General features: G+C 48.9%; 2 protein-coding genes and 1 long non-coding RNA gene across 3 annotated transcripts; 2 read left to right on the forward strand and 1 right to left on the reverse strand.

Annotated features, from left to right (window-relative positions):
- The first annotated feature begins 142 nt into the window (after positions 1 to 142).
- LOC119321418 (L-type lectin-domain containing receptor kinase SIT2-like) lies at positions 143 to 2,671 on the forward strand. The gene is made up of 2 exons (XM_037595107.1): positions 143 to 217; positions 641 to 2,671. Exons 1-2 carry the CDS (start codon positions 143 to 145, stop codon positions 2,669 to 2,671), a joined length of 2,106 nt encoding a protein of 701 aa, XP_037451004.1.
- Positions 2,672 to 9,536: 6,865 nt separating this feature from the next.
- Positions 9,537 to 11,572, forward strand: LOC119323268 (L-type lectin-domain containing receptor kinase SIT2-like). Its single transcript, XM_037596870.1, has one exon. It carries the CDS (start codon positions 9,539 to 9,541, stop codon positions 11,570 to 11,572), a length of 2,034 nt encoding a protein of 677 aa, XP_037452767.1. The 5' UTR covers positions 9,537 to 9,538.
- Positions 11,573 to 12,413: 841 nt separating this feature from the next.
- LOC119326735 lies at positions 12,414 to 14,011 on the reverse strand. Its single transcript, XR_005158136.1, has 3 exons — positions 13,698 to 14,011; positions 12,755 to 12,878; positions 12,414 to 12,637 (listed from the first exon to the last, which is right to left on the reverse strand). It is a non-coding gene; the product is annotated as an uncharacterized LOC119326735 (long non-coding RNA).
- Between the last annotated feature and the right edge of the window lie 366 nt (positions 14,012 to 14,377).

Genomic DNA, 14,377 nt, shown 5'->3' on the forward strand with positions numbered 1-14,377 from the left:
GAAGCAGGAATGTGTGTTGTTGGATCACTCAAAAGGTATCCCGAATTCCCAATATGTCCAGAAAAACTAAGAGAAATTGTCACCCGCTTGCCCAACGATCACTCTCCATCTTGCAGAACTAGGATAGTCGCAGCCGCTGTCGATGGGCATCCCATCGGCATCGCCGCTTCCCACCGAGGATCCTACCACCATCGTTACTTCCTGCCGAGTCGCTCTCGTGAGAGCGGCACAGGGCCTTGTCTTGCGGTTGTCTTTCTGTTTAACTCCACACGCTAATTTCCAAGTTAATCCAAATCAATATTTTTGTCTGTGACGCAAGCAAACTACCACACGCGCTCTTACCTGACATTGGTAAATATGGACCAAATCTCTGCTCTTTTTAAAAATAAAATTCCATGATGTTCTTCTACAAAAGCATCGATAGATAATGATTACCTCATGTATGTTGAAAAATAGTGCATAGAATGGGCGTAGGATGTTGAAAATTAGCAGCATGGACTTCGAAGGGAGCTTGATGTAATTATAAAGCACGCTGCTGTGTATAACCTTAAACAAACTTGCAGAGTTGCAATGGGCACTGAAAATCTCATTCGATCGAGCATACCTCATTGAGTAGTTGGAACTTCGGAGCCACAAACAGCTTCCGTCGATGACAAATAGGAACCGTGCACCGTTCCTTCCGTCCCTCCTCCTCCTCCTCTTATTTGGTCTCACCGTCGCAGCCTTTGCCGCGGGCGATGACCAATTCATCTTCTCCGGCTTCACACAATCCAGCCTAGCCCTCGACGGCGGCGCCGTGGTCACACAAGGCGGCCTCCTCGACATGTCCAACGGCACAAACAATGTCAAGAGCCATGCTCTTTACCCCACTCCATTGCGCTTCCGCAATTCATCCACTGGTGGTAAAGTGCAATCATTCTCGTCCGCCATCGTTTTCTGCATCATCGGCGCATTCCCTGGCGTGAGTGCCAATGGCTTGGCCTTCTTCATCGCCCCAAGCAGGAATCTCTCGGACGCGTTGCCGACGCAGTACTTTGGTATCCTGAAGCAGCAAAACAATGCCAACCTCTTTGTTATCGAGGTTGACACCTTCCAGAACCCTGACATGCAAGACATCAACGACAACCACATCGGCATCGACATCAACAGTGTTTTCTCCTTGCCATCTCACGCGGCTGGCTTCTATGATGACTCTAGTGGCGCCTTCAAGAACTTGACGCTCAACACCCAGATAGAACTGCAGTTGTGGGTGGACTACGAGGAGGAGGAAACAAGGATCAATGTGACCTTGGCTCCACTTCATGTGGGAAAACCCTCCAAGCCACTGTTGTCCGCAACCTATGACCTCTCAACCGTGCTCACGGAGACGGCATACATAGGTTTCTCATCCACGGCTGAAATTATGAACACCCGTCATTATGTTCTTGGATGGAGCTTTGGCATGAACGGGCAAGCAGCCCCGTCCATTGACATCTCCAAGCTTCCAAAGGTTCCTCGTCTACGACAAAAGGCCCAGTCCATGCTCTTGGCGATCATCCTCCCAATAGCCACCGCGGCACTGATAATCTCTATCGGCACCATTGTCACTCTGATGGTGCGAAGAAAGAGGAGGTACACGGAGGTGCGTGAGGATTGGGAGAGCGAGTTCGGTCCACACCGGTTCTCGTACAAGGATTTGTTCAAGGCTACTCAGGGATTTAAGAGCAAGAACCTAGTTGGAGCAGGAGGGTTTGGGGAGGTATACAGAGGGGTGCTTAAACTGTCCAAGAAGGAGATTGCCGTGAAGAGGATGTCCCATGAGTCGAGACAAGGGATGAAGGAGTTCATCACCGAGGTTGTTAGCATTGGCCGGTTGCGACATCGCAACCTAGTGCAGCTACTTGGTTATTGCAGGCGGAAAGGTGAACTGATGTTGGTGTACGATTACATGTCAAATGGCAGCCTTGACAAGTATATACATTGTCAAGAGGACGACAAGCCCACCTTAAATTGGGCTCAGAGGTTTCAAGTCATCAAGGGTATCGCTACCGGCTTGCTCTACCTCCACGAGAAGTGGGAGAAAGTCGTGATCCACCGGGACATCAAGGCAAGCAACGTCCTCCTCGACGACGAAATGAACGGGCGGCTCGGCGACTTCGGCCTCGCACGGTTATATGATCATGGCACCGATCCACAGAGCACACACATGGTGGGCACAATGGGATACCTTGCCCCCGAGCTAGTACGCACAGGCAAGGCATCTCCTCTTACCGATGTGTACGCCTTCGGCATGTTTCTTCTCGAAGTTACATGTGGGCAAAAGCCCATGAAGCAAGATGCAGAGGGAAATCAGGTTTTCCTGGTGGACTGGGTCCTAGAGCACTGGCACAACCGACTGCTTACCAGAACGGTGGACACAAGGCTCCAAGGCGATTACGGCGTTGACGAAGCATGCCTCGTGCTGAAGATAGGACTTTTGTGCCTGCACCCGTTTCCTGGTTCGAGGCCTAGCATGCGAGAAGTCATGCAATACCTCGACGGTGAGACCCCGCTGCCTGAGCTGAAGCCGACGCAGCTGAGCGTGGAAATGCAGGGGTTGATGCAGGACAGCGGGTTCAACACTTCTGTCATGTCTTATCCCCAGCTGATGTCAAGCTTCGGCACAGTGTCCGACCTCTCGGGAGGACGATGATGTCCACGGTGTTAGTAATTCTGGCAACTAGTTGCCTGTGCACCCCATGTTTCCTTTTCCCTATTTTTGGACTTTCAAGTTCTCAGAAATTGTAAAATAATTCATGGATGTAAGTTATGCTATATGATTTGCTTCTGCTAAAACTCATAACAAAATATAACATCCTGTAACCTTTACAGAAAAAGACAAATTTATATCATGTGCATGTCATTAAACAGAAGTACTGAACACTATTCATTTGAATCTTGTCGCTTTTTTCTAGGTTATATTTTTTAAGAATCGAAAAAGTAAAAAAGAGCACGGATGATATTCTAGCTTGACATATGAGTATGATGATCAATTAGATGCTCACATCTCTTCATTATGCTCATAACTCGTATAGCTAGAAATAAATTTCAATCTATTGGATGGGTTATTGAGAAAAACTATCTCTTTTCGAGGAGTTTGAGAGGAATCCATCCTTATGGAAAATACATGGGTAATCATGGTTGTATGTGATCCCAATTACAAAAAAGTTTTTATCGAAAAAAGAAAAAAAAAACTGTACATGTACATTGATCAGTGTTACCTAAATTTAGTCATTTGTTGTTGTACAAAGGAAGATAGACACTCAACACTATTCTAGTAATTAGCAAGGTGCCCTCACAAATGCGAGGATCTCATTTATTAGTACGTCAAATGTGTTAATAGTTTTAAAGATGAATCTTAAAGATGGACAAGAACTGAAAAACAACTGAAAGTATACCGTTGAATTTCAAAGATGGACAATAACTGGAATATCAACTTGACGCATAATTCCACGCGTGGATGAACAGTGTGCTCTAAATGTGACTTTTGACGATTACCTTGGGATGACATGAAATTGGCAGCTCACGCTTCAGAGTTCCATCAATAATATTCTGATGCTGAAATTTGTTATGCCGTTACAGCAACGGCAGAGGATCTCAATCAACCTTTTTCGAGTATTATGTGTAGTAAATTTGGATGTTTGTGGAAAATTTGTTTGACGCAATACTGTTCTGCGGGATTTTTCAACAACAAATTTCCAAGATATATTTTAAAAACAAGTGCCTATAGGTAAGTCAACAATAGGTGTGGAATGTTGAAAAAATTGCATCTAGCAGTCCATCTTTAGGTGTACCTATTTACTTTAAGTCTGAATTGTTGGATAAGTGAGCAACTAGTGTTTCCTGAGGGCCAAAGGCCATTACATATACATGTGTGTGAAAGTGCAAAAAAGCCCCTTATACAATGGGGATGTACACAATGAACTATACACATCTAACACCCCCCTCAAACTCATGGTGGATCAACAACACTGAGTTTGGAGAGGAAAACCCCATGTTGCGCGCGAGTCTGTGCCTTCGTGAAGAAGTCAGCCAACTGTAACTCAAAGGGCACATAATGAAGAGCGAGAGTCTGATCCTGCACAGCAGCACGTACAAAGTGGGCATCCACACCGATGTGCTTGGTGAGCTCATGCTTCACCGGGTCACGCGCAATACTGATAGCACCGGTACTGTCGGACAGTAGAGGAGTTGAGGTAGTAGCAGACACACCAAAGTCCTCAAGTAACCACCGTAACCAGATCACCTCAGCCATCAACATAGCCATGGCTCGCAACTCAGCCTCTGTACTCGAGCGAGAAACTGCTGTCTGCTTCTTTGTCTTCCAGGCAATAAGAGAGCCGCCAAGAAAAGACACAATAAGCAGACAACGAGCGTCGATCCGAGGGGTCACTAGCCCAGGTAGCATCAGAGTAGGCTTGGAGCTCAAGAAAGCTGGAGCGGGGAAAGAAAAGGCGCTGAGAGATCGTGTCACGAAGATATCGTAGAACACGGAGGAGATGACTGTAGTGAACAGAGGTGGGGGCTGAAACAAACTGACTCAGGATGTGAACAGGATAGGAGATGTCAGGACGCGTAACAGCAAGATAGACAAGACTGCCAACAAGATGACGATAGCGAGTGGGATTAGGAAGAGGGTCACCATCGGTGGCACGAAGCTGAACGTTGAGCTCCATGGGAGTCACAACCGTCTGCTCATCACCGAGAGCAGCGCGAGCAAGGAGATCCTGAATATATTTTTCTTGGGAGATGTAGAAGCCATCAGAGGTCGAGGAGATCTCAATCCCAAGAAAGTAGCGAAGTGGACCAAGATCAGTCATAAGAAACTGGTCGCGAAGGCGAGCCTTAACAAAGGCAATGTAATCAGTGTCATCACCAGTGATGATCATGTCATCAACATAGAGAAGGAGAAGAGTCCGACCACGAGGAGACGTGTGAACAAACAGTGCGGGATCATGGTCACTGGGCAAGAAACCAGCGGCAGTCACCACAGATGCGAAGCGTTCAAACCAGGCACGAGGGGCCTGTTTGAGACCATATAGGGAGCGGCGAAGTCTACAGACCATACCATCAGGAGCATAGTATCCCTGTGGTGGCTGCATATAAACCTCCTCACGCAACTCGCTATTGAGAAAAGCATTCTGAACATCAAGTTGAGAGATAGACCACTGATGGACAGAAGCCACAGCAAGAAGAGTGCGGACAGTGGTCATGTGAGCCACATGAGCGAATGTCTCATCATAATCACGCCCCTGCTCCTGCTGAAATCCACGGGCCACTAGACGAGCTTTGTAGCGCTCAAGAGAACCATCGGAGCGAGTCTTAACCTTGTAGACCCACTTGCAGGTGATGGGACGGACATCGGAAGGAAGGGGAACCAGATCCCATGTGCCAGAGCGCTCAAGAGCAGTAAGCTCTTCGGCCATCGCAAGTTGCCATTCAGGCTGAGTCATGGCAGTTCGGTAGGAAGTGGGCTCAGCAATAGCAGAGAGACCATACCGAGTAGGGGAGTAGCAATCAGGCGGGGGGCGAGGCCGAGCACGAAGGTTGTGAACCGGGGGAGGCGTGAGAGGAGGTGCACCAGAGGTGGAAGGCTCGTTAGAGGAGACATCCTCAGTACGAGATCGGCGAGTATAGTGGAGAGGGAACGATGAGAGAGAGCGACGAACTGGAGATGCTGGTGGAGAGGTGGAGGAGGAGGATGAAGTAGACGGTGTCGGTGGGGAATGAGAAGGAATGAGAGGTGCCGGAGGAAGAGGTGACACATGAGGCACATAGCCGGGTGTGTCAGGAAGGAGCAGAAAAGAAATGTCATCCACAGAGAAACTCGAGGAAGGAGAACGTGGGTAGTAAGAACGAGACTCGTCAAATGTCACATCACGCGAGATGCGCAAGCGACGACCCACAGGATCCCAACATCGATAGCCCTTGTGCTCATCACTGTAGCCAAGAAAGACACACTCAACCGACTGAGCAGTCAGTTTGGTGCGTTCTCGGGGGGCAAGAAGGACATAACACACACATCCAAACATCAGAAGAGCGGAATAATAGTCAGGGGAACGCCCAGTGAGACACTCCATAGGAATACCACCCTACAAAGCAGTCGAGGGCTGAATGTTGATGAGATAAGTGGATGCAGAAACAGCCTCAGCCCAAAAGTGAGGCGGAAGGGAAGCGGCAATCATCAACGCATGAGCCGTTTCAAGTAGATGACGATGCTTACGTTCGGCAACGCCGTTCTGAGCATGAGCACCGGGACATGAGAACTGGGCAAGAGTACCCTGTTCCGCAAGAAAACCATGCAACAGCTGAGAGATAAACTCACCAGCGGAGTCCGCACGAAAAGTACGAATGGGCGTGGAAAACTGGGTGCGAATCATGGCAGCAAAACGTTTGTATATAGAGAGAACCTCGCTACGAGATTTCATGAAGTAGAGCCAGGTGTAGCGAGAGAAATCATTAATAAAAAGGATATAATAGCGATGACCACCTTTCGAATTAAAGGGGGCAGGACCCCAAACATCAGAATGAACTAAGTCAAAAGGACGCTGAGATACCGACTCACTGGTAGGATAAGGCAACTGAGTCTGTTTGCCAAGTCTGCAACCAGTACAATGTAAAGAAACATCTCCAGATACAGACCCCAAGAGGCCCTGACGAACTAAGGAAGACAAGCGAGAGCCACAGATATGACCAAGGCGATGATGCCACTGCTGGAAGGACACAGACGAAGAGGCAATAAGGGCATGGGAGCTGGCAAGAGTGGTGAGAGCGGAAGGAACACGAAGCCAGTCAACCTCCCAAAGGCCCTCCGACTCACGGCGCCGGGGCCAGCACCAACCAAAGCCTTGGTGCGTCGATCCTGAATGGAGCAAGAGTCGGTATCAAGGATGACACGACAACCAGAATCAGTAAGTTGGGCAGCGGAAAACAGATTCATGGTAAGACGAGGAACATGCGAGACACTAGGAACAGAAAAGGAGGGAGTGGAAAGAAGGCCACGACTAGCAACAGAAAGAGGGGTGCCATCAGCGGTAAGAACATTAACAGGCGAATCAAGAGGTCGGAGAGAAGACAACACAGAAGAATCAGAAGACATGTGGAAGGAGGCTCCAGAATCCAAAACCCACGAAGATGTACCTGACCGTGTAGATGCCTGCGGTGGTGGAGAAGTGGCTGCAGTCACAGCAGCAGCTGAACCAGTCGAGGAAGAGCCTGAGGAAGCCAGGAGGCGTTTGAGCCTCACAATGTCCTGGTCAGTGAGTGACGGAGTCGAGGAAGATCCAGGAGTCCCACTGGAAGAGGAGCGCCGCTGATCGCGCTTCTTCTCACGACAATCAGACTCTGGGTGACCGGGCCGAGAGCAGTAGCCACAGAAGGTGTCACGGCGCGACCGGCCCCTCTCAGTATAAGTGGGGCGACTCACCCCCCCTGAAGGTGTGGGGAGGAGCGGTGGAGCGGTGATCCGAGCAAACGACACAGGAGCTCGAGCAGCCAACACAGACGGGACCACCAGCAAACCAGCTGAGCCGAGGCGGGTCTCCTCAGCACGAAGCTCAGCAAGCACCTCCGAGATTGGAACACGACCTCGAGCAAGCAAGTGAGCACGTCTGGGCTCAAACTCAGAGCGGAGACGAGATAAGAACTCATGGACCCGCTGAAACTCCAGATCAGACCGAGTAGTCTGACAGCAACGATAGGTGCCACAAACAACTGTCCGAAGAGAGTCAAGCTGACGCCAGATGGCAGAGCACTGTGAATAGAACTCATCAACAGAGGAATCACCTTGCTGGAGGGCGTGCTCCTGACGCACTACAGAGAGATAGAGAGCATCACCAGAGGGCTGATAGCGCTGACAAATATAAGACCACATCGTTGCAACTGTGCCAAGTCCCATGAACTCCGAAGCAAACTGAGGGAGGACACTGGCAGTAAGAACAGCAGCAGCACGAGCATCATCATTGCACCACTGAGTGTAAGCAGAGAGATCATCCCGGTACGCCGAAAGAGCATCGGAGTAAGCAGATATCTGCTGATCATAGGCATCAACTGCAGCATCATCAAGGATCTTGGCGGCATCCCGGTCGGCCTAGGAAGCCTCAGGAGCAAGTACCGGCGGCACCGGTGGGATTGGGGCCACAGGCGCAACAGGGCATGGCAAGCAGGGAGCCTCGCCAGAAAGAACACCCCAGAGAAGAAGACCACGCATATGGATGCGCATGAATCCCACAAATTCAGCATAGTTGGTGCCATCGAAGATCACTGAGCACCTAGGAACAGCAACATAGCCCGAAGAAGACATGAGGGAACTTTGTGTGTCTCTTTTTTTTTGGTCAACAGACTCAGCAGCCCGATCTAGATCGAGCAACGAAGTCGATCGAGACAGGGGGCTCAGACGGCTTCGAGCGGGATCGAGCAGAGGCCCGAGGCCCGGTCGAGGCAGAGGGCTGGGCGACTCGAGGCAGGGGGCTCAGCTGCCCGAGCTGGCCGATCGAGTCAGGCTGCCCGATCTGGAGCAGAGGACGGGCGACCGGGAAGCCAGAGGCGCGGCTTGGGGCGCGCGGAAGAAGTTGCGGCGCGGCCGGGGACGGCCTGACAGGGAGGAGGCAGCCGGGGCGCGGCCGGGGCGCAGCCGAGCAGGGCGGCGCGACCAGGGCGCGGCCTGGGCGCGACCGGGCAGGAAGGGCGCGGCCGGGACGCCGCTGAGCACGCGAGCGCGGGCGCGGGCAGGGACTGCCGGGCGGGGAGAAGGTGGCCGGCGACGGAGGAGGAGATGGCCGGCGACGAGGAAGCTAGGCACGGAGAGGAAGAGGAACCTGGCAACTGATACCATGTTGGTTAAGTGAGCAACTAGTGGGCCAAAGGCCATTACATACACATGTGTGTGAAAGTGCAGAAAAGCCCCTTATACAATGGGGATGTACACAATGAACTATACACATCTAACATGAATGATCCAAAATGTATTACACAGATACTTAGAAAAGGTTGATTGAGATCCTCCGCCGTTGCTGTGACGGCATAACAAATTTCAAGATGAACAACAGAGGATTAGGAAGGATGGTGGAGATAGTCTGGACCTGGCACTCTGAAGTGTGAGCTGGCCGTTTCCCATCATCACAAGTTAGTCGCCAAAAGTCACAGCCAGAGAGTATTAATACACACCGTCTTAGATCATGCACTGCATCCACACATGGAATTATATATACGTTTCCTTTTCAGTTCTTGTCCATCTTTAAATTCAACGGTATACTTTCGGTACGGTTGACCAAATTTACATGACAAAAGATTACAAAAAGGTCGCTTGCGCATCGATGTTCAAGCTAAGATAAATCAATGTTTTTGTCTGTGATGCAAGCAAAACTGCGACGCATTAGCTTGGACAGATAAATATGGATCAAAACTGTGTTCCAGAGCTGAGAGTCATCTGACTGATAAAAGGCCGAGTAGAGCAAAAGGCCGGCGTTACCCAAGCATAATTAACATCCATACACGCATCTGCCTATGCAAGCCATTCTTCATGCCCAGCATGAAGCTAGCCTCCTTTCTGCTACTCAAGCTACTACTACTCTCCCTTGGCCTTAGCATGGCACCACCCTTCGTTGCCGGCGATGAGCACCAGTTCAGTTACTCTGGCTTTTCCAACACTAACCTCACCCTCGACGGTGCGGCCTCGATCACACCCAATGGGTTGCTTATGCTTACCAATGGCACATCCCGGAGCATGGGCCGCGCTTTCTATCCTGATCCACTGCGCTTCCGCAATTTGTCCGATGGGGCTGTGCAGTCCTTCTCCGCCTCATTTGTCTTCGCCATGGTCTCCATCTACAAGGACTTGAGCAGCAATGGCATCGCCATGTTCATTGCGCCGAGCAAGAATTTGTCTGCGGCGATGCGGATGCAGTACTTGGGTCTTCTCAGCAATCAGAATGATGGCAATCAAACAAACCACATCTTCGCGGTCGAGCTAGACACCTTCCAGAACTGGGAGCTCCAAGACATGAATGACAACCATGTTGGTATTGACGTCAACAGTCTCCGCTCCATACAATCCCATGATGCCGGTTTCTACCATGACAAGAATGGGACCTTCCAGAGTTTGAGTCTCGATAGCCAAGAGGTGATGCAGGTGTGGGTGGACTACCATGGAGAGAAGATGCAGATCGATGCCACCATGGCTCCTCTCGGCATGGACAAGCCTACAAGACCGATAGTATCAGCCAACTACAACCTCTCAAGCGTGCTCACAGATGTGGCATACATCGGCTTCTCATCTGCAGAAGGCAAGATAACGAAGCATTATGTGCTTGGTTGGAGTTTTGGCATGAACAGTCCAGCTCCAGCTATCAATCTCAGCATGCTGCCAAAACTACCCCCTGGTCCTCGTACCAAGGGTGGTCGACGTCGTCTCCAGGTATTGGAGATCATTCTGCCACTAGCAACGGCGGCACTCATCCTGTCTGTGGCTGCCGTTGTTTCCCTACTTGTGCGAAGGCATTTGAGGTATGCAGAAGTACGTGACGACTGGGAGGTCGAATACGGCCCGCACCGCTTCTCGTACAAGGATTTGTTCCGTGCAACAGAAGGATTTGACAACAAAAACCTCCTAGGGACCGGAGGATTTGGAAGAGTATACAGAGGAGAGCTGTCAAGGTCCAAACTAATGATAGCTGTGAAGAGGGTGTCGCACCACTCCAGGCAAGGCATGAAGGAATTCATTGCAGAAATTGTCAGCATTGGCCGCCTTCAGAATCCAAATCTCGTACACTTACTTGGCTATTGTAGGCGTCGTGGTGAGCTCCTGTTAGTGTATGAGTACATGCCCAAAGGAAGCCTCGATAAGTACTTGTATGGTGAAGTGGACAACTCCACATTAAGTTGGGACCAAAGGATTTGGATCATCAGGGGCATTGCATCTGCACTGATTTATCTCCACGAGGAGTGGGAGAAAGTGGTCGTTCACCGAGACATCAAGGCAAGCAATGTGCTACTCGATGATGAGTTGAATGCACGGTTGGGTGATTTCGGTCTCGCAAGGTTGTATGATCATGGCGTTGAGCAAGAAACTACTCGTGTTGTTGGCACCATTGGATACATTGCTCCGGAGCTAGCACGCACGGGCAAGGGTACTCCCCTTACCGACGTATTTGCCTTTGGTGTATTTATTCTGGAGCTCACTTGTGGACAAAGACCTATCATGCAGAGCACACAAGATGAGCAGGTCATGTTGGTTGATTGGGCGCTTGAGCATGTACAACAAGGGTCACTAGATGATGCAATAGATATAAGGCTTAAAGGGCAGTACAATGTCAGTGAGGCACATCTGGCACTGAAGCTAGGACTACTGTGCTCACACCCATTTGCATGTGCAAGGCCTAGCATGCGGCAAGTGATCCAATACCTAGATGGGCATATTGAACCACCAGAGCTACCAGCACACCAGAGCTTCCAAGCACTAGCCTTGATGCAAAATGAAGGGTTCGATTCATACATCATGTCATATCGTTCATCAACGAGCGTTGGCACAATATCGAGCATTTCAGGAGGAAGATAAGCACTATGTTTGATGGTGCTGGGAAGTGGGAGTGCTTATTTATCTATGATGTACCCTAAAGAATACTCCCTCCGTTCCTAAATATAAGTCTTTGTAGAGATTCCATTAGGTGGACTACATACGGAGCAAAATGAATGAATCTAGACTTAAAATGCATGTATATACATCCGTATGCGGTTTATAGTGGAATCTCTATAAAGACTTACATTTAGGAACGGAGGGAGTAGAATATATTGGACGTGTAATGAGACATGGATATGAAAGCTTGTACATATGTTCTTACCTTTCAGTAGCTAGATTTGTTGCCTCATGAACAAGATTGATAGGTCTGGTAGAATGATAAGTACCATCTGAATAAAGAGTTTATAGTAGGAGGCTCAGCTCAGCTTCAGAGCTATCAACTCTGTAATATAAATTTCATAGTTTCGTGGTTTCTTCAATAAAAGTTTTGTGATTGTTTATTCTTTGTGAATCTGAATATTTACTCATTTGTTTCTGATGGACATGTTCTTGCATTTGTTTGGGACATCCTCTATTACCTGGTGATATGTAGACAGATCGAAATTGAGTTGTCAAAATTTGGGAAGGGCTTTCAGAATATGTGTGGCCACGGCCAGGGCTTGGAAGTGTGCTTCAGTGAGACGGCCAACGGCCCTTTCAATTGCGTGTGCATTTTATAAGAGTTTGTCTGCAGCGCAGTCCGTGCTTCTAGACCATTAGATCCAAATCCAATGGCACCTGTATCTCCTTCCTTCTCTGGACATTTAACCAGTGATAAGAGCATGGAAGACGAAATGAAATGTACATTAGCATTCCATAAAGTAGATGCACTTAATTAACAGGCGCTGGAACATATTGTAGTCTTGTGAGAAATAAACTGTCATTGAACTAAAGTGCAACAGCAGCATCAAACCTTAATAGTTAGAGAATCATTTGTAGCATCACAAGCTAATCTGACGACTTCCCCTGGCACGACTAATACCAGATTGAAGGCTCAATTTTTCGATCCAACCAGCTTCAGTGCTCAAAACAGTAAAATTATCACTTCACACTTATAGCACAATCCTGTCAAAAAGGAAAATGAATCCTCCGGCATTTAACCTCTGAGTCCCAAGAAAGGTTTGTTCTGATCTATGGCCCACAAAGTAATCAATACATCCAAATTACAACAACAAGCATTACCTTAATTGGAGACTCGATGCCTGAAGATGGTGTAAGAATATGTTCACCAATAACAAAGTTCTGAAGACGACATATGCCTTTGGTTTATTCACAACGTTACAGCAATCACGTGCAAGTATGTGAGCTGAAAACATAGGGTTTCATCAATTTAAAGGTTATATATTTTTGTAAAAGCAAACATGTAGATAGAAAAGGGCATGCCGATCAACGAAATAGCTAATGAGTATGTCGTGCTGCCACATGTCATCTACAGATTAAAGCAACCCATTTACGCACTGGTTGGGATTGTGGTGTGAAAGTGCGACGCGGGCTGCGACAGTTATGATATACCGTAGCGACATTAGTAAGACTGTTCTTTACACAATCAGTAACGAAATGGCCAGAGGAAACTCGGTATGTGAAACAGAGTTTTCTGGGATCCAATCCACCAGTATTGCACTATTCTACTTGTAACTCCATGAAGAGCATGAGAGTCAATAACAGAAGACTCCAATTGAAAATTCATCAAACAGGTCCTTAGATGGCAACATACATGGTCAGAACAATTACATGGACCATAAACAGTTGTGATATCTGGAGAAGGCACTGGGTCGATGACAAAACAAAGGTCGACAAGCAACTCACGGACAGCGCCATGAGAATACTGATATGTGGTTTCAAATCCTCTGTGAGAAGCTACACAGTGTGATTCATTGCATCACACCAAATGCTACAGAGGGACATATACTCCCAAGTTCCAAAAATCAGGAGCACCGATGTACTTATGAAGAAAACGATCCCCCACTGCGGATCAATAGCATTCCAGGAATCTTCTGATGTTACTTGGTGATGCCAATACGGAGGCAAATTTTTATATAGCAGTGGAAATCGCTGAAATCGGCGATGTGGGACTGAATATATCTCGGTGTAGTACAGACTGTGCTACAGTCGAGGTCGTTCTTACCCGAGCCCGAGCGACCGGCGGCGCCTGCCCCAGCCCGCTCCGTCGCGCCCGCGCTATCCACCACAGCGCCTGTTCCTCCTCCTCCACCTCCATCACTCCGGTTGCCGGCGCCGGTGCTCGCCGGCCACCATCGCCCCCCCCCTCGACCCTATCTCCAGCTGGTCCCAGTTCACTCCGGCGCACCAGAGGTTGGGGAGTGCAGACAAAGAAGCAAAAACGAGCTTGGAGAGACGGAGGAAGGACGGCGGCGGGGAGGACGACGGGACGGGAGCGCCGACCGCCGATGGGAGCTACAGCGCTCGCAGTCGTGTTGAGCGGGCCGTGGCCCAACAGCCATTGATTTCGTTCGCTCGCCGTCCTCGCTCAACCGCATCACTAGCATTTCTCCAAAAAAAAAAAAAAAACCGCAATTGGTCTAAAAAAAAACCCCCGCTGAGAGATGGGAACCTCGGATCTTCAAGACCTCTATGTCCTTCGTCAATGTTAAGTGATCATCATAGTTTTGTAAGAATATTTTTTGGGTTTTTTTATCAGTAATGCACGTTTTGTAAGAATATTTTTTTCTCGTTCTTTTGGCGATGCTGGCTGTGCTTTTCCCGTTTTTGAGAAGCACAACTATGTTTTTTTATTTTTAGAAAAGCACAATTGTGTTGTTCCCTTTTAGGGAGGCACAATTTGTG

This window comes from Triticum dicoccoides, chromosome 6B (genome assembly GCF_002162155.2).
Source record: "Triticum dicoccoides isolate Atlit2015 ecotype Zavitan chromosome 6B, WEW_v2.0, whole genome shotgun sequence".
NCBI classification, from domain to species: Eukaryota; Viridiplantae; Streptophyta; class Magnoliopsida; order Poales; family Poaceae; genus Triticum; species Triticum dicoccoides.